The 23,640-nt window shown below is 47.5% G+C and overlaps 1 protein-coding gene across 2 annotated transcripts in view; it reads left to right on the top strand.

Annotated features, from left to right (window-relative positions):
* Positions 1–305: 305 nt before the first annotated feature.
* LOC139056179 (cationic amino acid transporter 4-like) overlaps positions 306–23,640 on the top strand; it is a 184,298-nt gene continuing 160,963 nt past the window's right edge. Inside the window, exon 1 of one of the 2 annotated variants that reach the window (XM_070534173.1) lies at positions 306–653. In XM_070534173.1, coding sequence (XP_070390274.1) covers positions 636–653 — 18 coding nt within the window. In that variant the 5' untranslated portion in view covers positions 306–635. Of the gene's footprint in view, positions 654–22,864; positions 23,252–23,640 lie in introns of those variants that run through there. The other variant, XM_070534171.1, reaches the window with a different exon arrangement.

Here is a 23,640-nt window from a genome sequence, read left to right as displayed (position 1 = left end):
CGCGCACGCATTACTTTATTTATTTATTTTTTCGGGCGAAAACGCTATAGTTGCGTGCTCGAGAAGCGTGAGTGTGCTGGCGTGCATTTCTTTCTTTTTGTTTATGTCTATATATCCAAAGCTCGTGAGGTTCGTTCGGCGAAGTGGCACGAACGACCGATCGGCCGCGCGTACACACAAGCTGCTGCCGCTGCCGCCGCCGTGTAGCTGCGGTGCGCCACGTTATACCCCGTAGTTCCGCACGGAGCCTTTGCAAAGGCACTGCGTTAGCCCCACAGGCTGTCTATCCTCCGCCTTCTTGAATCGTGCGTCGAGCTCGCCCCGGCGTGACGATACGGGCGTATGCCTGACCGCAGCCCAACCGGCCCGGACCCTTTGACGAAGAAAAAGAGCCCCACGACGTGGCCAGGTGCGACGACGTCGTTCGCCGAAAAGCGCCACTGCCGCCGCCGCCGCGGCCAGTCGCCAAGCCGCAGAAACTGGAACGCGAGAGTTTGCTGCGTACGTCGCTGTCGTCATCGAAGGCGCTTCCGCCGGCAAAGGGTCAGTATCAGTCCGTCGAGGTGGCCCGCGAGACGAGTCCTGGTCGCAGCGAGCGTAACGGAAGCAACTCCGCGTCCGGTTCCTCTTTGACGATGCGGAAACTTGAAAAGGTGAGTAGCTTCGAAACTATGGGCGCGTTTGATTCCTTCGTACGCCGAGGACATTGCGCTAAGCGAGTACGCTGACGCGACGTTTGCGACTCGTCCTACGTTGCGCTCTAAACAAAGCGTCAAAGCACTGTCAACCCCAGGAGGAATTGTTGCAAGTGTCCGAGCAATCTAAGTAGTTTGCTCTTATAGCTGTGTGCATGTGAACCAGTTTCGGTACTTAGGCTAGGTGTGTGGGAGATGTCGCTCATGACACACTGGCTCCATGTGCCGTTCCCGTGATCGATGCGGCTGGGGCAAGCAACAGCTGCCCGAAGGAACACGCGCCGTATTCTTGTTTATCCCTTCATTAGGAACGTCCGCACACCTAGCCTATACGGCTGACGATGTCAGTAAATTTTGCTCAGTGATCGGGACGCTACGATAATGGCGACGAGACCGGGTCCAGCGTTTCAGAACCGCCGACTATATGGTATCTAATAAAGATATCTTCGAAGCGTTTACCGGGCATTTCTAATTTGCTTATGTGCCATCCTCATACGTGCAAGAGACACGTGGTACACTTTCTATCATTTTGAAAATATATGTCAACATAGAGCTCTTTTAGTCAGCAAATTAAGAAGGAGCAGGGGACCCTCGTTCAGAATAGAGAGTAAGGGTGGGCATCTACTGTCGCGCACACCATATAATTGTATGTAACGGTCACTGACTCGGTTCCTTCTGAAGGCACGGAGTCAGAAATTCATTGTCGTTTCAGAACCCATACGGGTTCCTCGAACCCTGAAATATTTGATTCGGTCAGTGACCAGAAGCCCGTTCGGTCCTTTTTCTAATAGGGAGCGTTCTGCCGCAAGAATTTGATTTGCTATTGGTGCATCAATATCGGGAATAATCGAAACTAAGATAGATAGAAACTCAGATATCGCGAATGGCTGCTGCCTGCACGAGGCGAGCTTCGCTGCCAACTATGACAAAACAAACTCTCGTTGCCTCAATCGACGGCCGCAAGCGACCTTCCTTCCATACCTGCGCCCTGCCGCGTAACCGCAGCCGTCACGTGGCTGTCACGTGGCCCGTTACGGCTCACCCTTCCTCACCGTTTGCTCCTGCAGAGGCTATACCTCACAGAGATCCCAAGGCCAAGTTTTTTTGTTCGTTAAAATGCTACCGCATTCAAAAGCCTTGCGATAAGGCCCCATCAAGACCCTTTGAACAAAATAACCCGCTTGGGGCGCCCACACGTCGTCTGGCAAGCAAGATCTACAGGATCGGGTCATGTTATACAAACAACACCGGCGGCTCAGTTTGATGCTATTGCATTGAATGAACATTTACTGCAATGAAGAGAGATACAATGTAAGCAAATCGTTGCAAATCAATAGCATGATGAGTTGATGATATCCTAATGATGTCGCCGTACTCGGGTGCCGCTCCCGCTTATAGAGGCGGTTCGCGCCACAAGAATTGATTTTTAAATTCCATCATCAATCATGTTTTTTTTCCTCAATCGAGTAGACTGTTTCTGCGAAAGTCTCACGCTTTGGATGGAATACCTTATTGCTGACTTGCATGCAATAGGAGAAGAAAAAGTATTTTAATGACTGGAAAATGTAGAGAGGTCGGCCTGATAATGAAGCATCTGGCCTGCTACTCTACGTAAGGGAAGGGGAAGAGGGGAAGAAAAAGGGTCACAATGGGGGATGATAACGGGAGGAACGAAGTGAAGGTCACATTACACAACTGGTATCACAGGCGTGAGTCCAGGCCCGCGTCACCTAGGAAACGTGAAAGAGCACGCATTGTCTCTGTCGTCTGCCAACTCTGTGGCCATGCGCCTAGCAAGAGGTCCTCCGACAGCGGTCCATTTTGTAAATGTCTCAATGCATCTGCCATTGTCACTCTTTCGCGCGCATACTCAGGGCGCACCACGAGCACATGTTATTAACGCCTCGCACAAAACCATGGAGATGCCGGAGGTAGTGTACGACAGGATAAAGTTAAGATTGCTCACATTGATTATCTAAAATCTGCAAGCGCGGTTCCTCGATGGGATGTCAGGCTGGCCATGCCGCTAAATAGCGATCGTGTTACCCGGTAAATCTCCCCTTCAGATTTTCCCGACTTTGGCCTCCGAGAGGAGTGTCGTCGGCAGAGCATGGCCTCCATCGGCCCAGTCTGCTGATAAAGTGTCACAATTTATGAAACGTTATCAAAGATTCTGATCATTAATGACAAGGCGGTGACTGAAAGCGCTTTCTTTTTTTTTTACCGTGTACAGTTGGCGGATAAGTTTACGGGATGCTGAATTCTGAGAGAAAGCAAAATACTTCACGAGCCTGCAGCCACACAGCTGTGATTTGACTTGATACCTCTACTAGGGTGTGCGCAAACAACGTATCCTTGCATTGTTTTACTATAGCCGCAAGCAAAATAAAAAGCACGGGCGAAAATTTGAGTTTCTCGTGGAACCTGCGTTCCACAATCTTTTGACTCTGAGTGTACGTTTGATTCTTTTTTGCCTAACTTCCATTTGTAAGTTCAGATAGATTTAGCTATACAATCTTGCAAAAGTTTCTGTCATTTGAAATGTATCTCTACAGAGCTTATCGCATGAGAAAAAAAAAAAACGCCAACAAGGGCGCGGCGTGGTACTCTTGCCAAAACCACTTGATATTGATCAGCGAAGCTGCTAGTGTGAATAGACCTCTGCTTCCAGAAAAAGAAAAGCAGAGGAAAAAAAGAATGAATTAATGAAGGAAAGAAAGAAATGAAGAAATGCGGGACACTTAATATTTACGGAGGCGGCTGATCAATGGTAATGATCTCTTAGGAACGAAAAGCTTCATGAATTCGGCCCCAGAACATTCGTGAAGCCTCAGTTTCGCTATTGCATCATGTGGCCTAAACTGGAAGACGATGAAGGTAAATAGTTAATCTTTTTAATTACCTGGTGGGTATTATAATTTCACATGCAAGAAAGGTCCCCCTTCTTTTTTTTCAGAAATTCACCTGAAAAGGAAGAAAAGCGCTATCTGTAAAGGGCGAACTCTAAGGGAAGTCCGATCCGAAAAGAAAAGAAGAATACAAAGCGCATTTTCTTTTCTCCTGGGCCAACCTTTTAAGTTTGAGTTTCAGTTTATTATTCTTTAAATACAATGAATGGTGAGAGACTATATACAGATTAGGGTCCCAAAGTCAAAGACTGCAGCGGCACCCTCGTTTAATAATAACAATGGAGAGACGTATGAAAGCTGAGCAAGCTAGGTAAAAGAAACGAATACAGTCGCGAAAAATACAACATAGAAAAATTAAACAAACAAAAATAATTGTCAGTGTACAAGCCTATATTGCATAACATAATCTAAATATATACAAATGGCAAATGTAGTGTAATGAATGATGTAAACTTAGTTATACATGTAAGAAAGCTTAAGGACACGAATAAAGGCATGAAAGGATTAAGATTTAATGGTGTTGGGTAAACCATTCCACAGTGTTATAGCAGCGAATGATGTTAGTTTTCCATAGTTAGTATGAACCATGGTCAGTAGAAAATTGGAGTTACGTGAAAACCTGGTACTATTATTATTGATGAGTACCTGGACTCAATGAATGCGTATGCTGTTTAGTAAGTAATTTATAAAGCATAATTATCAGATGATAGTTGAACAAGTTCGTTACAACAAGGCTGTTATTTTCACGAAGTAATAGAGAAGCAATCGTGAAAAACCCGCTGTTAGTGATAATGCGTATTGCTCAATTGGTTTTGTGAGTGCTAAATAGACGATATACGACTGTATTATGTGGTTCCCCCGGAAACAATGCCATAATTAATGTGACTGTGAATTAAAGCAAAGTATAATACCAATAACGCGCCTTTGGAGAAATATGCTCGTGCTCTCCCATCAATGACGTCATTTTCTGTGCAGGCGTTTTGCCTCTGCACAGATAATGATGCCATCGATGGCAGACCACCATTGGCCTCGAGCTCCACCACTGGAAAAGCTGGCGCCACCGTCGGCGTGACGTGCTAGGAGGGATCACGTGGACAAAGCGGCCGCGTCGGCTGCTTCGGGCGCGCCGAAGCGAGCTGAAAACGAGTTTAAATTCCCTCGTACGCTGCGGTCCTCATTTAGTGGCGAAATTTTCCCGCTTCGAGTGTCTCCTTTACAACGCTTGAAAGCACTACAATAGGTAGTGGTTGCCTTTGAAGGCGCGCAGCATGGTAGGCTACTGCTCGGTGCCGCAGGGCCGGACGCACGTAACGGAGGCCGGTGTCAGGCTTATTCACACGTAGCCACAGGACAAGAAGCTGCGTGAAGCTTGGCTCGCGAAACATAAAACCGGCAAACAGTCATCGGCTACAACTCGGGTACGCAGCAAGCACAGACGCGAGGAAGATTTCTGCTACGGCACCCGGTCTGCGATGTTCTGAAAACGCGCTCTGAGACGCTCGCCCGACAAATGTCATGACGGTTTGGTCTAAGAACTTGTCGATGCTATAGATACTGGCAAGTTCAGTGGAGTGGAAAGGCAGCGGTAAGAAGCACATTTTAAAAAAGCATGGCATATGGTCATGTTTGTGTTATGAATTAATGCACTGGATTACAAAAAAGGAGCAGCGGGAAATTGCATGCTGAGAACACCGATAAACATACAGTGCGACGCAACTCGAGAAATAGTATTGAAAGGTCGAAGAATTTAGAAGGAAAAAAAAGATTGAATCGTCGCGACGGCACATCACAGTCCCCGTAGGCGTCGAAGTCTCTACAACGAAATTATTTTTTGAACAGCTCTGATAGCGCCCACGCAACAATGGTTGCTTGTATACTGTCAAATGCTCATATTCTGCGGCCTAAAGCTCATGGCACGGTGCGAAAACGCGCGCGCGGAGAAAGCGACACAGTGCGCGGACAAGCATGCAGACGCGCAGTCGGTCGCTGCGAATCTGCGCGATCGCTGCGTTGAGGCTTCGTTCTATTACACTCCATTTAGTTATACAAACACTATAAGAACATATTTCACATAGTGTGCTGCCAGCGTTTACCTACCTTTCCCGCAAGAAGCCGGTTCGGGAGACTCCATCGCGGCGACCGCGCGCAGTGGCGTTCGCTGTACGTATTCGGTAAAGAGATAGCGTCTGTAAACGATTGTGTGCTTTCAGTTTGCCCAAGATTATTATTTAGACAGTAAGAAACTTCTATCGTTTCGAAGGTACTTACAGAAATGTCCGGGAGAACTCGCGCGTGGTGTTTTCAGTGAGCGCTGACAGCAAAACCTATGAGGCGCGCGCCACGTGATCCCTCATACTACGCCAGCGAGGCGCTTCCGATAGATGGCGACTCCGTAACTCCTCGCCGCCAATAGTGTAGGCGGCAGTACTTAAGTAAGTGTGCGCCTTCTAAAAAAAGTTAGTTGCGAGTTCAGCGCTGTCCTGTGCCTTTCCTACTTTCTGTCTTTGTTGTCTTGCGCTGTCGCTTGAAGATATAATGTCGGCTCGCGAGTGCTTCCAAAGCACACATATATACATGGATTAGCGCATTTCATTCAACACATTCTTTGCACTGCTTGATTTTCTTGGATGTAACAATTTGGTACGTTCCCCTGGGTGTGCGTATACTCTTGGCCAATCCTCTGGAATGGGTATTGTCGTTCATGGTAGTAGCAGCACGAATAAAACGACGCACGGAGTGAAGGAACAAAGGGCAAGCGCTGGCCCAGAGCTAAGTTTACTGAAACACACACCAAGGAATATAAGAGACAGGTGATCGCATGGCAAAACGAGGAAAGCACAACCAAGCCATGTGGATACGGGGCATCTGTTACCGTATCGAGCTATCTAGGTATATTAACTCCTGCTGAGAAGGCGTAATCGAAGGTTGGTTAAAACACCACGTGCCCTTCCACTCTGTGTGCATGGGCTGCCTCCGCGACTAATCTAGTGGATACATCAGTATGCTCATACAAAATTGTTGTCTCTTTGAGCAGAGGCTTACACTTGCATTTTTTGGGTGTGCGCAGACACATGTGCATAATCATTATTGTCCAAGGACAATTCGTGCTCCCTAAGCCTTACATTGACGCACCGGCCCGTTTGCCCTATCAACACACGCCCGCACTTGAGCGGGAAAGAGTACACCGCATTGGTACTGCAGCCTACATATTTATTAACATGACTCACTTTGCGCCTTACATTAGGATTATGTTCCGCTCCACTTGCTCGCCTTTCGACCACCGGACAGATAGCACCCAATTTTCCAGGAGCCGCAAAGACAACCTGCACCCCACGACGACCTGCAACGTTCGTGAAGCCATGGGGCAGGCAGTGTGCATAGGGTACAACTATAATCGGTTGGCGCAGGACAGGGGTAATTGGAGATCGCAGGTAGAGGCCTTCGTTCTGCAGTGGACATAAAACAGAATGATGATGATGACGATGACGATGATGATGACGATGATGATGACGATGATGATGATGATGATGAGGATGATGATGATGATGATGATGATATTCTTATTCCTGCTTTTTTTGCTTCGGCCTCCTGACTCCTCGAGTTTTTCTCCCGTTTAATCGACTTTTCTCCCTGCTGCCCACTTTTAAGCGCTCGTCCTGTATTTCTTTCACCCCGTCCGCCGTTTTGTTCGCGCTGTTGCCAGCACGAATGCGTGTCAACTCGCCCGGCTTTCCACTTTAATGCATTGTGGGTATGTCTCACTGTAACGCCAGGCGTACAGACCGCGTAAATGCAGCTGCGTATTTGCTCCGCACTCCCTTCGCGTGTACCGTTCAGCCCATCGTTCTTCTCTCGTCAAGTATCGCGCACCGTCGGCGTCCTCGTCGCATCGCTGCGTGACGTACGTTCGTGACGTAACATCGCTGCGTGACGTACGTTCTCGCACCGCGAGATTCGATGCTTCCATTTCGGCGTAGCTGCAGTGAGCGGCGGTAGTGCTACAAACGCGAAATTCGTGCAAGAATAAACTCGTGACACGTTGTGGCGGATAAACATAAATATAACACAAAATTTTACAGGTCGCATAGAGCGAAACTAAACGCGCATCGCCGTTAGTCGCGTAGCATTTGATTACCCGCTTCACTAAAGCTTCGCTTTCACGTGCATTCCAACGCGTGCGTCAATGCTGAAATTCTCTGGGTATTATTTCTTTTCTCGGTTTTAAAATCAAACGCTTCACCGACCACGGTACACGTGAACCATCTTGAACCTCGCGCTCCGCCCGCTTCGGAGCTACTTCTGAAGCGCTCCACCAGGTGGCATCCCTATTGTTCAATTTGCGGCCTTGATGACAGGGGGTGCTCGCCTCTCGTGGCATAGAGGCACCCGAACGATAAGTAGAGAGCCTACATGACTGCCCTCGGAGAGTAATGAGCATACAGTTAACTTCATCCGGGAGCATATATATATATATATATATATATATATATATATATATATATATATATTATATATATATATATATATATATATATATATATATATATATATATATATATATATATATATATATATATATATATATATATATATATATATATATAAGCTCGTTGAACAAGCCAGAGTTCATACGAGAACTTACAGCTTGACACTAAAATTTTTATTGTAGGCCAACCTCACTGAATCAATGTTACAGTTGCTTCATGTAGGCTCCCGGATGAAGCTAACTGTATGCTCATTACTCTCCATGAGGGCAGTCATGTAGCCTTTCTACTTATCGTTCGGGTGCCTCGATATATATATATATATATATATATATATATATATATATATATATATATATATATATATATATATATATATATATATATATATATATATATATATATATATATATAATTTTTTTGGAATGGAGGCCAGATTGCAGCAGGAAGGAAATGAACCACATTTTCCAAAGGCAGAGGCGTAGTCACTTCCTGCTGTGAGCGCTAAGTTTAATTGCAGTTTTACAAAACAAAAGAGAAGAAAAAATTTATAAATATCAGATATACATTTTTAAGCGGCCGATCATTACACGTAGAGAGTTTAGTTGGTGTCCTGTACCATCTGATGCCCATTTAAAGAAGTCTGTTTTCTACATTTAACATATCGTTAGGAATACTGCAAACTGCGTAAATTATAGAAAAAGAACTTACCCATGTATCACCTAACACTAGCAATGTTGTCAGTCCCCTATCTGGCTGCGTTTTTTTTTCTTTGTCAGTACATCTGCTTTGCGCGTATGTTTTGTTCCTTTTTACTTGCGCTGCTATGAATAATGTTCAGTCTTTGTGTTTTTTCAACCCCTTATGTAATGACTGTAATGAAATTTTAACGTACGTGAACAAAACAATAAGGGTCGAGCTCATTCTCACGGTTTAACGTTTAAAAAAAAAGATAACTCTGGGGCTATGAGAAGTGCGGCAGTGGAAGGCTTTGGATTTACTGTTGGCCATCTGGTGTTCTTATAGACGGGGACCTAAATCTACGTAGACGAGTCGCAAGCGAAAGAAACCAATATCAGCATGCAATTTCTTGCTGTTGCAATGTCGATTGTGTGGCTTTTGTAAACACGTTTTGCATGAAGCACTTCTTCTCTTTCGAAATGTACGGTATTGTAGGCTGCTGCGAGCGACAAGCGGTGGAGAGGGGGAACTGAGGAGCCCGATTTTTGTTAGAGCTATACACGCCAAGTCACCAGAGAACAAGCCATAATAAGGAGAATCGAATTGAAGGTGGACGACACGACCACTTGCCGCCGGTGAGAGTCCAACCCACAGTCTGCGCATCACGCGAGCGGTGCTGTACCAATTCAGCAACAACGGCGGCTGTGCCTCGTCGACTCCCTTGGGTATTTGTACATGGAGTGTCATATATTGTCCTCGAAGTGTTAGGTAGCGCCACTCGTGGACAGGGCGGCGAATGTAGAGTATCTGTTACAGTGAAAGCTATATAGCTCTATCTCCCAATGGGTCTGTCGTGTGCGTAGGCAAAGCTCGGGAAACACATGCGCCGCTGGGTTCCTTGCAGCACCAGCAGGCGGCGCTCGCCTCCGCTCCACCGCAAAACCCCTTAAACTTCGTAAAGTAGTGACACTCTCCTCCTCCGCCTTTCCTCCTCCTCGTTTCTCCTCTCTTTCACGCTCCCTCCTCGACCGTGGCGCCGCCTACAGTGCTCGAGCGTAGCAACGGCGACAACATGCGCTCCTCGCCGCTACGTGGACGCTTCTCGAGCAAAAAATGGCGCTCATGCACGGCGCGAGGGCCCACGTGATGCTATTAGGCCAATAGCGACGCGGCGCCGGCCTCGGCCAGAGCGCGCGAGGAGGAGCCAGCGTTCTTCAAAGCGTGGCACTACTTTACAAAGTTTAAGGGGCTCTACTCAACCGCGGCTGCGCCGGCCGTGCGGGGGAAAGAAAAAGAAAGAACCAGAAAGCTCGCCTTCGCGCATAGCATTCGCCGCAAACGTTTCCCCGTAAAGATTACCGTTGCATAAGCTGCAGTTGCCGGGAAGCGGCAACTGCAGCATACGAAGCGGGGAGTGACGTCACTACACTTTCGCATGTAAATGAAGAGCCTGCTTAGCAACTGATTTGTGATGTGACAGTGCTATGGGAAGGCCACGTATAGTGAGGACTCCATGATGAGCAGCGTGCGTTCGAGGCTCGTCGAAAGTGCGGCTAAGTGCATTCCTCTTCTCTCTGGTCCGCTCTTCGTAGATACATGCAGTAGCGGCACAAGCCAAGTCGCAGGCCGTTGAAACGTCTTTCGCTAATAATTAGGTAGAGTGCTTCTGAATGTCGCCATGAGCGCAAACGTACCGCTCTCTCAGCGGGAAGCACAATAGTATCGACCCACGCGGAACCCGGAGAGGTAGGGCAACGAAAACGTCCTTTACGAAAGAAAAAATAAATAAATAAAAGGAAAGTAACAGAAAAAAAAATCAACAGGAAGTATCATAGGAAGGGTCAAGTTGTGCCTACTTCAATGCGCAGAACTGTCACTTTGATCAGTCCGAAGGTTGGGCGCTTTTATACCGGTGTTACACGCGCGTTTGGCAAGCCTTCGAACCGGTAATCCATCGACTTGAAGGTGACGTCCGCCAGCTTAGCCAAGAATGCTACTAATGAACAACTCATATAGCCGAAGTGGAAAATTTTCACTTCGGTTATCTTTAAATCTCGTTACCCTTCCTCTCGTGTTTTTCTCACTATCCGTACTCTTTGCCGCGTACAAGACTGCCAATATGACCTCGGAAATCCGGGAGCATGCAGTTGTAGGAACCGTGGGCCCGAGATCTCGGAGACAATCATAAAAACATTAGCTTCGAAACTTTGCAAGGTTATAGCGGTGTGAGCTCTGTAGTGATTTTTCAGCTTATTGGATGCCTTCTTTTCTAGTCGCCAGTCATGAAGCACGTTCTTTCTTTCTCTCCTTTCGCTCTAATATCTCACTATTACTCACGCGATCTTTCTATTTCGAATTGCACGAGGTTTTATTTTCCAGCCTGCTGCGTCACTAACATGACAGGTACATTTATTTATTTATTTATTTATTTATTTATTTATTTATTTATTTATTTGCTTGTTCAATACCCACAGCACCTTTACAGGCATTACAGGGGGGGAAACACAGAACATCAAGCGCATTCGTGCAGTACGACTTACAAATGAACATACAGTACGAATGGTAAGCACAATGGTCAAAGAATTATAGACACTATTCGCATGCAGAAAAAAAAAAACGGAAGTATAGTGGCATCAATCCAACAAGGCATAAATGCATCATCTGATATTACATCAACCCCTGGAGATGGTAGTCTATTCCATTCTCGCATTGTTCTAGGAAAAAACGGACATCCTGGGAAAGCTGCTTTAATTCTCCAGCAATCTTCCTTTTTTTCATTATGTTGCGGTTCGTTTTTCTTTCACTACTACGCGAAGCGTACATCTCGGTCGCGACACTGTTCAAATACGATAGTATATATATATATATATATATATATATATATATATATATATATATATATATATATATATATATATATATATATGGCATCGACCCCCCCCTCCGTTCCCCTCCCCTTCCTCCTCCCTGTAACAGCAATTCGTGTTCTCTCATGCAATTTGAATTATTGTCAGTGACCGCCGTCACTCCAGAAATGTGCGTACGTTCTTTACTAAGGACAGCATTTGTTACGTCACTCTCGCTTGGAAATTCACAGGCCCCATCAGGCGCAGTCGTAAAGCATAATCTGTCGCGGTCGAGGCGCTTTGGCTGTGCTAGACATTGTTTATAGGCTTTCGCTTCGACAGTCAAGCGTTAGTCACAGCTGCGGGGTGCTGGAAAAGAGTCGTAACAGAACGAGAGCTTCCTTATTTTCTGTTTTTGGAGTTTGGGCGTCAAGTTGCGCACGTGATTGTCGCTAGAGGAAAAACACTGCGTACTTGCGCAAACATATAAACAAAAAGGTCTCTAAAGGTCGTTGCGTGTTCTGATTTTCAGTGTCGCGTTCCTTTCATTTTTCTACGCTCGCAGTTACACTATACGCTACTGCCGCGTTCCTTCCATGTGAATGCGACGCGAATGTATAATTTTGCTTAAATTTTATAACTCAATATAATATGTTAAGTACAAAACTTGATAGATAACTAAGCCTTCCAATATTTGTTAAGTGTACACATCATTCGTACGCCATCTGTCTGTTTTAAAGATGCCCGCGAGGTCGGTGGCCATGCCTAAACCACCCTGTCTTATTGTTAGGCTTAGCCTACGTGCTTCATCGAAAACGCGCACGTTGCCGCACATTTGAAGCTGACACCTCTAAAAGCTTACCAGGTGATGCCGTGTAACTACCGCATAAATGTAAGCTGTGCTTGTTTCGAGCATGCAATGTATTCTTGTTTTAGTGTACTTTATGCGCTATTTCACGTAGTCATCCCTTCTGGATGCGTTTGCGACCGTAACTATTACATACAGTTAATATATACGCCACATCCCCTTGATCACTATATGGGCGACAGGGCCAATGCCAGGCAAAATTATCTGCGTGTCGACCACGACCAAGTTGTGTCTAAAGCACTCCTGCATGTAAACCAACGTCGGAGAGATTAGAGGAGGGTCTCCCCCTCCTCTAATCTCCCCCTCCTCTAATCGGTAGACACACGAAGACGAACCATCAGCTTACGGCGTTCCAAAGGGGTCTCCCTTCCATAGATCGATCATATCAAAAAACACTGTTATCTTCGGCCTTACTGTTTAATGGGTAACAACCTGATTGGTAGTGGAAGGCGATTGTTAACTTCACTACTGCTTAAATTTAAGAGGAAGCTTTAACTAGAGAGCTCCCTTCTAAATAGATCAGAACGGAGAATATATCTTTTCTTTAATCGGCAGCCAGTGTACCGAATTCGATGAGGTTTGTTGCATGTAAAAGAAAACTTTATGCACACTGAAGGTGGCAATTTGTTACTTATGTCTCATCAATCGTTACGACATAAAGTCGCAGTTTCGCCCGAAAGACGAAACTCGTGGTCATAACTGCGACGTGAGGAAGAGCGGCTGCAACAGCGAGCGCTGAGCGAATTTTGACGTTCGCTTTGCCTCTCGCTTCAACGCGAACTAAGCGGCGAGAACACAGCGCTAACAAAGCTATCATTCATCGATGCGCGCATAGCAGATCGCTTTCAAGACAGCGCCCGCGCGGTCGCGCTCAGACCCGCCATACAGCGCCGCCGCCGGATGTGATCAAGGCTGCCATCGACGCTCCTGTGAGATATTTCTATTGCACTCTGAAGGATAGATACCTGGAAGCAAACAAATGAATGAAGTACCTCCTTGAGCATCCACCAAGATTATGTAAGAATGAAGGGGCAGCGGAATGCAGCAATAACGAAACATAGGGCACTCTGCAGTTAGAATAAGTATGACGTGGTGCGAGGAATCTGGAGATGAGTAATGAAGCCAGTGTTAACGTTTGTAAATGTCATTCTGTGCTTAAATTAGACATCTTGACGTTGGAAGTTAAGCAAAAGTCGGTAGGCCTGTTGACCTTGGGGGCCCAGGATAAAACCACAAATAAGGAAGTACAGTGAGACATGAGTTGAGCTTTTCTTCCCCTTTTTGTTTGAAGTCCGAAAAGCGCAGATCCAAATTAGTTTTGAAGAAAGAATAAGGAATATGGACGAAAATAAACGGGTGGCTAAAGTGCACAAATATGTGCACTTCAATATCATGGACACAGAATGAAAGAAGAGGTCAAGAAAGCTGGCAACGAAGTTTAGGATAATCGAACGTGTAGTTACATAACCAGTAGTTATCAAAAAGAAAGTCAGACAAATATAGACAGTAAATTGAGTTAAAAAGATGGAAACTGTGGGAACGGCATAGTCCCTCGGTCCAGGCCAGCAGGCCCCAGTCCTGGCCAGCCGTGTCCAGGAGCGCGCAGCCAAGCTTCGAACCACAGCTCGAGCTCCCGAGTCACTTTGTCTTCCCCTTCTTCGACTTCTGGCTCCGATGACCCAGTTCCCATACTGCCCCTCCCTCTGCAAAGGCGATGATGGCACTGGTCCAAGATGGCTTGCACCGACGGCACTGCGCACCCAACGGCGGCAAACCGTGCAGACTGCTGCACCAAACGAGGAACGGCGGAGCAGGCAACGTCCTAGTCACCAAGGTCTTCCAGCAACCTGAAGGCCCTAAACCTGGCTGGCTTCCCGGACGTACGCTTCCCTAAGTTGCGGCAGACTAGGTGGTGGAGCCTCCGAGTTGTCGACGTCTTGCAGGAACCAGAAGGCCCCAAGGCATTTCCGGAGGCACATCTGGTCCGGTCTTCCCCCTCGACCTCGTTCTGATGAGTGCACGCAGCAGGCCGTCGGAAGTAGTAGCCGCCCGCTCGATGCCATGCCACCACGCAGAGACCACACGGCACCCCACCACGCAGTTAACAGGTGGGAAAGATCGCAGATGATGATGATCGTCGCTCGAACGGTGACGCTTTCACTACCATTGGCAATTGACCTAAAGCGCCCGTGAGGTTCTCATCGTAGCCGTCGTTGAACTCCTTTTCTTCGTAATCGTCGTCATCGTCGTCTTCGCTGCCTCGGGCCGGCGCCGAGAAACCGCCGCCAGAGTCCGAAACTTCGCCCTCCTCGGGCTCTGACGAGGACGACGCGCCGCTCTTGTTCTCGGCTTCGCTACCCGCCGTTTTCTCCAACATGTTGCCTTTGCGTGCCTTGGCGGCTCCCTTACCGTCACCGGTCCAGTCGTCGTGGCTATCTGACGTCTCCGGGTCGCTGGACGGGGTCGCGCCGCCGGGTTTGGAGCCAGAGGTGGCCTCCGTGCTTAGACAACTTGTCGCGTTGATGCAGTAACCGCGCCAGCGGGTCTTTTCTTCAACGGAGGCTCCGGAAGCTTCAGCAGCGCGTGGGAGACCGCACCGCCCCCGTGTCCCATGCCAGACCCGATGACGGTGACAGAGGAGGAGCCGGCGGAAACGCTCCTCAGCGAACGCCAGAGCTGAAGCTTGCACCGCGGAGGTGGTCACGCACCAGACAAGGCTGGGGTCGCTACTGATTGTGGAACGGGCGCCGACCGCCTTCCCCATGATCATGGTCCGTTCCGCAACACAGCCGGGGGTGGGGGGATGCACGTTACGGGCGCCAATGTGAAAACGGCGCGGTCACTCGGTTCACGTCAGCAGGCCCCAGTCCTGGCCGGCCGTGTCCAAGAGCGCCTAGACGATCCTCGAACCATCGCTCGCGCTCACGAGTCACTTCGTCCTCTACTTCTTCGACTGCTGGCTTCGATGCCAGAGCTCCCATAAAATAAAGAAGACCATGCAGATTTACAAGAATGGGAACAAAGAAATGAGAAAGGAAAATGTTTACAATAACAAAGGGCAGTGCCTTGCTATTTGAGTGCCTAGCTGGTTGCCTAAGGGCAAATACATACCGGAACAAATTTTCGCAACAGAGTGAAGAATGTGCGGATGCAACGAAAATCTATAGACAACTCAGCACATCCCAATGGAGTGCGAAGGTATCCATCCAGCGAGACCTGTAGAAAACGTCCATCTTCCACAAGCGCCTGAATTTAAAGAGGCTGGAAGCATTTATCAGCCAGCCGTCGAGATGAGCAAGAGAAGCTTCGAGTATTAGTGAAAAAAAAAGAGGAGTATGGAAATTGATAAGACCGCATGCGTTACAGGCACATGTAGCTATATAAGGTAGGTGTCGACGTTTTAGGAAAGATATAAAAGGCATAGGCAAAATAATATATTGATAATTATCTACAGAATACCTGCCTAAGCTTAAGAGGAAGCTTTAGCTCGGGTGCTCCTATCTAAATACATGTAAAAGGAAAATTCGTTTTTCTCGGCAACGACAGCACCAAGTTTGACGAGGTTTGTTGCATTTAAAAGAAAAACTTAAGATCTAGTGAATGTTGGTTTCGAATTTTTGAATTAGGACGCTAATCTTTTCTTAAAAATTCGCAAAAATCAAAAATTTTCAAAAAACGAGACTATCAAATTTACAACTCTGTAACTCCAGAACAAAAAGTGATAATATAATTCTGTGAATTGGATCTAATAGTACATCTAAAGCGGACAAAACTGATATATTACACATGAATATAAAAAAATTTATTACTATGGAAATACAGCTTTTGCAGAACCCTTGTATCCAACGTAACAAATTCGCGTAAAATGCAAAATGACAAACCGAATTTGTCCGCTTTGAATGATCTAATAGATGCCGTTTACAGAACAGCGCTATCTGTTCTTGATTCAGAGATATGAATTTGTAAACTTCGTGCTTCTATATTTTTTTTCAAACTGTTGGATATCTGAAAATCGTTTTAACAAAATTCAGGCCCGAAATCGAAATTCCGCTTCCGACAGTCACTAGAATTTAACTTTCTCTCTCAAGTGCAACAAATTTCATTAAAATCGGTCCAGGAGTTATCTCAGGAAAACGTTTTTGGTTTTTACATGTATTTGAATACGCCGCGTCGGAGTTGTGCCCGAGCTAAAGCTTCCTCTTAAGCAGGCTAGGTGGCTACATGCTAATGCCCCGTTTCGAAGGGTATGCCGATAAATTGTCATCATCATCCCGCACTTCGCTATGCGTCGGTGGTACCGAAAAAAGGCCTGCCTGAGCACGTGTGCGTGCGTGCTAATAGATAATGTTAGATTAGGGGTGCGCACGCGTTATGGGCCCGCTAGTGCTTGGGACCACGGCACTGCGCATGCGCAGACGGTGCGTGCGTGCGAATAGAGAGTTTTAGATTAGGGTGACGCAAGCGCTAGGGGGCCCCAACGCTAGCGTCCCGCTAATCTAAAACTCTCTACTGTCGGAGCCAAATAGCGTGCGCCTACGCAAGGGCGTCCGAAATGACATGTAATTAAAACTGCATCTTAATATACGAACCTGGTTGGGGGGCAATCACATGACCTCATCACTGTCAGTCGTGGTACAGACCGGTCGACGCGGCGCTTGGGCCTCTCCTTCCGGTGTTAGATGAGCTGTCAACGCCGCATGCATCCATCAGTTCTCTCGCTAGCAGAAATACGTGCAAAGTGCACGATATCTCCTTCAACAATGTCCGCACACCTTCGAAAAAAAGAAAGCCTGTACACTTGCACTCCAACCTTTCTCGTGTTGCCAAGCAGTCTACGTTACAGAAGCGCTGGCTTGGCGCCGTACGCAGTGCTCATTGTGTCCCCTTTCATCCTACTCTGCGCCATATTAGAGGGCAGATGAAGCCTTCGTGCTCTTTAAAACAGACTACACAGCTTCTGTCCAAATGAAGCACTTTCCAAACGTTCTCTGGCATGGTCAAGCTGCTTTGATTGGTGCAGCATGTGTTTAGCGCTATCATGTACGCACATAGATATCGGTAAAAAGTAAGAATGTCACGCAAGTAGGGTTGATTAATGTACTATATATACATATAGTCATATCCTAAGAAGCCAACAAACACTGACACCAAGAACAACATAGGGGAAATTACTTGTGCTTAATAAATGAAATAAAGAAATTATAAATTAATGGAAATTAAACTGCCTGAAAAGACAACTTGCCGCAGGTGGGAACCGAACCCAAAGCCTTCGCATTTCGCGTGCGATGCTTTACCAATTGAGCTACCACGGCGCCGTTTTCCCATCCACTTTTTGGGTATTTATGTGTCCTAGTAGAACCGTGGGAGTGTTAGCCAGTGCCACCACTCACAGACCTTGGCGGCGGACGTGGAACGTCTTTTTTGCCGCAGGCGTCACGAGAAGTGATCTTCTAGGGTGAAGGCAACTGGTCAATAAACCCACATATGTTACCTGAAGGCATCAATGTCACCGGGTTCGAGACCCTCGTTATGTAAAAATGAGAAGAAAGGGGGCCCCTCGGTTAACCCCCTTTCTTCTCGTTATATATATACATATATATATATATATATATATATATATATATATATATATATATATATATATATATATATATATATATATATATATATATATATATATATATATATATATATATATATTGCCTTGACACGTCATCGCTGCCGACATCCTAGGGTACTAGCACGTCGAGAATCTACGTGAGCATAGAGGCCTCACAGCAGGACAGCATCACAGGCTGATCTTGTGCCTATAGCACACGATATGCTAATTCCTTTTTTTTTTCTCAAACTGTAACAGAGTGTAATATACTGACTTGCGCCCAAGTGTGCTGTATTATTAAAGGCCTGTTTTTTTTTTTTTAAGTTGTAACGCCCTGTGCTTAGACGTCCTTGGGCAAAGCGGGGTATCTCTGAATAAACAATAAATCGATAGCAGTGATAATCGAGCGAAAAATCACCGCTGTCAAAAACCAAGACGATGTGCGTCCATTAATATATGGATCACTGACATCATGGTGGGTGCCACATTCGGGTTCTAGCAGTGTGAAAAGCTCCGTCCTCGATGGTCTATAGGTTCCGTCGGTTGGTCTGTCTATAGGGTCCGTCGGTGGGTCTAAAATTCACCTAGTTCTAACTGTACTATGCTCGCAACTGAAGAAGGACGAAAAATGGAAGGAAAGGCAAGGTGGTTAGCCACTGTAAGTACCGACTGGCTATACCTGTGCTTGCGGAAGGATTAAAGGAAATGAAAGGTGATAGAAGGGATGAAAAAAAAATTAAGTCAGAACGAAATGCACACAATAACGCGACTCAACGCGCTACAACTTTCAAAGCCAGTCGCACAGTTGACGAGTCCTTAACAATCTGAGCAGAGCAGTCAAGGCCTCGAGTGCCGAAACCGGTCTGGACCAGCGTCTTAGAACTTCTTCCTCCGTGAAAGGGCGGCCATCCAATTTTTTTCGAGCGTGGCCGCGAGCACTTTTCTTGCGACATTGTTAAGGGGACAGTCAGACAGAAGGAGCTTGATCGTCTCCTTAAAGCCACAGTTGTCGCAAGCCAGGCTGTTGGCCATTGCAATGCGGAAGGAATAGGCGTTCGTGAATCCCACGCCGAGCCACAAGCGGTACAGAAGTGTTGCTTCCGCTCGTGGTATGCCTGGTGGAAGATGGAGTTGCAGGCGTGGATCCAATCTGTGGAGAGGTGTGTTCGTGAATTCGTCGTCTCCCAGTAAATATGTGTAAGCTCGCGAGCGAAACATTGTGGTTGCATCTGTTTTCGACAGTGGTATTGATACTGACACGTGGACTTGTTTACTTTTTTCGAGTGAGCGCTTTTCACCGTCTAACAAATGTCGCGCAGCGCGGGACGCGCCCGCATGTATCGCAAGTTTCTGGAATTTTATCGATAGTTGTATCGGCTGTTTGTTGCCACCAAAGCTTGTGTAACCTGAGTGCATGTGCGACGCGAATTATAGAACTTTCTAGAAGACACGCGGGTGCCAGTGGTTACTCTGGAACCTTCGACGACTCATGCATAAAAGCCGACGCGCTTGACCGGCAGATGAGATTTTCGACGATCGCCGACTGTGTTCGCCGTGGTCGTTGTTCTTCGAGTGTAGCCTGTTTTTGAGGGCACAGGTTCGCCCAATAAAACGCTAGTTTTGTCACTCACAGTTTCACTGCTTTCTTCACCGTCACTACCACGTGACAATATATAGAGGGCACCGTCATCTGCACTGTGGTTAGCAGAAATTTCGCAATGACCCGGTATTCAATGGCAGATGATTTTGTGCCTCTTGTCGAATGCGTGATTGTGAACTAGTCGGATGACTGCGACTAACTGCACGTTAGGCCCGTGATTTAACGGGGTAAGCAGACACCCGAAGGTGCCTTCGATTCACAAAAGGCGGACCATGACTGTGATGATTCGCAACCTATAAACTCCAGAGCAGCTCGGACAGCTGCGTGTGCCGCAGCCATCGAGGATGTAATGTGAGACTTCTGGAATGGAATGATGGTACATTTCGCGGGAATTGCCACTGCTCCAGCCGAGCTCTTGTAGAAAGCAGAACCGTCTACGTAATCGTGAAGGCGTTCTCTGTGCTTCTCGTGCAGGAATAAAAGTACGGTTTGCTTGAGAGAGATATATGACATCTCCGTTTTCTTTTGATGCCGGGAATAACAAGAGGGGTTGGAAGCAGGTGCAGGCAGCACGGCGGTAGAGATGGTCGTGCTGCAGACGTGATGTCTGCCGATAAAAGTTCCACAATTGGCGGCGATAATTCTGCTAAACGCTGAACGAACTCTAGCGGCAGGAAGAGAGGCGAGATTAAGCGATGGAAGCCGGGTGAACTGCGTGATGTGCATCCTTAAATCGTCGACTCGACCGTACGCATTGATTAGGTGGTCATGCGCGGTGGCCATTGTTGCTGTCGTGGATACAAAGCTGTAAAGGACAAAATATATCCGTAGCGCTTGCACTTGCACAGACTGGAGGGCACGGAGGTTGGTCTTACCGGTCCTACCCAGTACAGGCAGGCTATGGCACAGGATACCCTGGAACAGTGTGTTATAGAATTGGAACATCACTCTCACAGACGGAATCGATGACTTCCCCGCGAGAAAACTGAGGACATGGGTTATCATGGCTAGCTTCTTTTTCAGGCAAGAGACATGATAACTCCGGGAGAGGTACCGATCTGTTATCACTCCTAGAAAGCAGTCCGTCTTCTCGTAGGTGATTGGCTGCCGATTAATTCCGACGACGTAGGGTCTCATTGCACTGCTCGTGAAAGCGACCATAGAACACTTCTCGGAGGACACCTCCACACCTTGTGCTCGAAGACAACCTGAAGTTAAGGTTTTTTTTTGGTGTCTGGCGCGAACCTGGGAACGCGTCACTCCAGATGCCCAAGTGTATAAATCGTCTGCACAGAGTGACACGTGGTCGGATTGCAGAAGGGAGTGAACCAGGTTGATGAGCACGAGGTTAAATAGAGTGAGGCTCAAGGTTTCGCCTTGTGGTACGCTACGGTAGGTGTTGTGTTGTAATGACACACCATCTTCTGTTTGCACAAAGAATGACCTGTCCTTCAAGTAGCTGAGTATCCATTGAGAAACAAGGTCACCCAGGCCGATATCGCCGAAGGCGTCAAGGATGGATCGATGAGTTACGTTGTTATAAGCGCCTTTGACCTGCAGGGACACAGCCGGTGACAATCTTCCTGGCCTCACGTTGTCTATAGAAGAGCGCAATGTTATGGATACCACTATAGATGTGCCAGCATCATCTTCTCCATCACCTTCAGTGGACAAGCACCAAGAGCAATGGGACGATAAGACGCCTCGTCTAAGGGTGACTTGCGTTGCGACAATCTGAAGAGACGCATTGTGCTAGCGTGAACAGAGTCAAGTACAATTTTCTAATCGAACGCAGTCAGCTCTTACGCTGGAGCAGGGGCATCTTATCTAGGCTGGACGTAGTACAAGAGGGGACAGGAAGCGTTGCGTAGGTATACAAACCACGATGAGTTGCCACTGAAAAGAAAGCTGCCTTATACATTGCCTCACAAGTATAGCGCAATAGTCCCCCTCCAATTTCCGTGACTTCTAGATCTCGCAACACCTACGTCGCATTTCCTATCATTTCTAGCTCAAATGCAGCAGCCAGGCAGAAGCATTGGGTCTTGTACTACCACAACCACCCGGATTCCCACCCTACACTCTTAAGCAAATGTACACCCTTTGGTGAGTATATTTGCCACACAACAATAATCGTCATCTGTCTTACTTGCGTTTCCTTCCTTGAAAACGCTGCGCTCGCTACCTTAGATAGATACATTAGATACGGGACCGTTTCCTGAGCCTCCTTCGAGTTCAACAGACCACATCGAATCGCACCACAGCTAATTAAGGAGCGCAGAAGCACGGATACCACATTCCTAAGGCGCGGCACGTGCAAACAAGTTCGCGGCCCCCACTTCGTGTGCCACAGGTGGAGCTATTCACTGCTTGACTCTTCCCGAAAGTGAAGCGAGAGCCTGGCATTGTTGCAGGTAAAGTGGGTCCCGAAGCTAGACGGCTGTAATGCACCGTGAAAACAGGGCAGCGTCGCCCCATCCGCCTATTGTGACGGCGCATTGCAAGTCAGCAAGGCAAGACCGCAGGGAGAAGTAAGCCCTCGGACATTGGGGGACCAAGCAGCGACTCTCTTCGCCGGGTGTGGCTCCATCGCACGGGCGCCTACCATTGGCCGAAAATGACGACACCCGAGCGGGCTCGCCGATTGGCCGTAAATGGCGTCACCTGAGCGGGCTCTCCCATTGGCCGAACGTGACGTGTCTTCGAGACACCGAAGGGCTTAAAAGATGCAGACCGGGAGCAGCAAGAGATCATTCGTGGAGCATTCCTTGATTGATCTCTTTCGAACTTCTTGCCACGGGCCGCAGCGTCCGAGTTGCTGCCGGCCCGTAATGACTCTATGACTGTTAATTTCTTGGTCGTCTCACTGTAAATAATGTAAATAAACCTCCAAGTTTTTCTTCCCGACGTCCTCCTCAACTCTTACACTGTCTAGCATGCTCTGTAATGCTGATAATGGGCATGCTGTTCGTGACTTGGAAGTACCGGGCTCGCCGCGTTAAAGAAAGGAAATGCGGGCAAGACAGATGACGATTATCGTTGTGTGGGCAAAAGGGTGTAATTTTGCTTAAGAGTGTAGCAGCAACAATCGCCGCTAGCGCATGCGCAGTTCGGTAGGTTCAGCCGACCTTCGTTTTACATTCCACTATGCTGTCGAGACATCGAGCATCGGGGCAAGCTCGCTGAGCCTATGCTATTACAGCTCGTTACGGCTGGTAGCATTTCTATTCCGCAGCTTGTCCGTTGTATATCGTGTGACAAGAGGAGTGTCGTCCATCGCGAAGCACACGGCCGAAAGGTACACCGCCGTTTCCGTTGTGACATCGTCGATCGGAGTGTGCAAGCCAGCGCAGTCAATCCACCTGCCAGTGGAAACTGCCCCAGGCGTGACAAGCGCTCGCAAGCACGCGCACAGGCATTCGGCGACGACCGTTAGCGGGGCGGTGCAGCTGTCGTCCGTACGCCAATTCTCTCGCCTCTTCGTGGCCTGTGGATTTGATGCTCCAGTATCTCGTCTGGCTGCGCGAGCCACAGCTGCTTTGAAGATGAGGGACTCGAACTACAAGCCGGTGAGTCGCGATCAGACTTTGTCCTCAATGGTACATGACTCGATAACAAATGCAGCGGACACTTAGGTCCGTTCGCACCTTTCGAATTGGTGCTGAAGAACACTTTGAAGTGTGTATGGGAGCGTTTTCTCGCGAATCACGAGGTGTATTTAGCACGATGGACAGAGTTGCTGGCGGATATTTGTTTGTTACCTTGCTTCACTGCAACATGTACTTTACGAACGTGTCGCCGGTCGCGCTTACCGCACTTTCGGTACGTAGCTCTCGGGTGCGGTTTATGTGAGCCTGAATACCGCGATGCAAAGACGCGCGATCTGCCTTACAAATAGTGCGATGAACGTGTCGCCTGTCAAGCATATGTTTTTTTGTGTGTGTGTGTCGTCATTCGC

The sequence above is a fragment of the Dermacentor albipictus genome, chromosome 2, assembly GCF_038994185.2.
Source record: "Dermacentor albipictus isolate Rhodes 1998 colony chromosome 2, USDA_Dalb.pri_finalv2, whole genome shotgun sequence".
Classification (NCBI taxonomy): domain Eukaryota; kingdom Metazoa; phylum Arthropoda; class Arachnida; order Ixodida; family Ixodidae; genus Dermacentor; species Dermacentor albipictus.
This window is presented reverse-complemented; position numbering and strand designations above follow the sequence as displayed.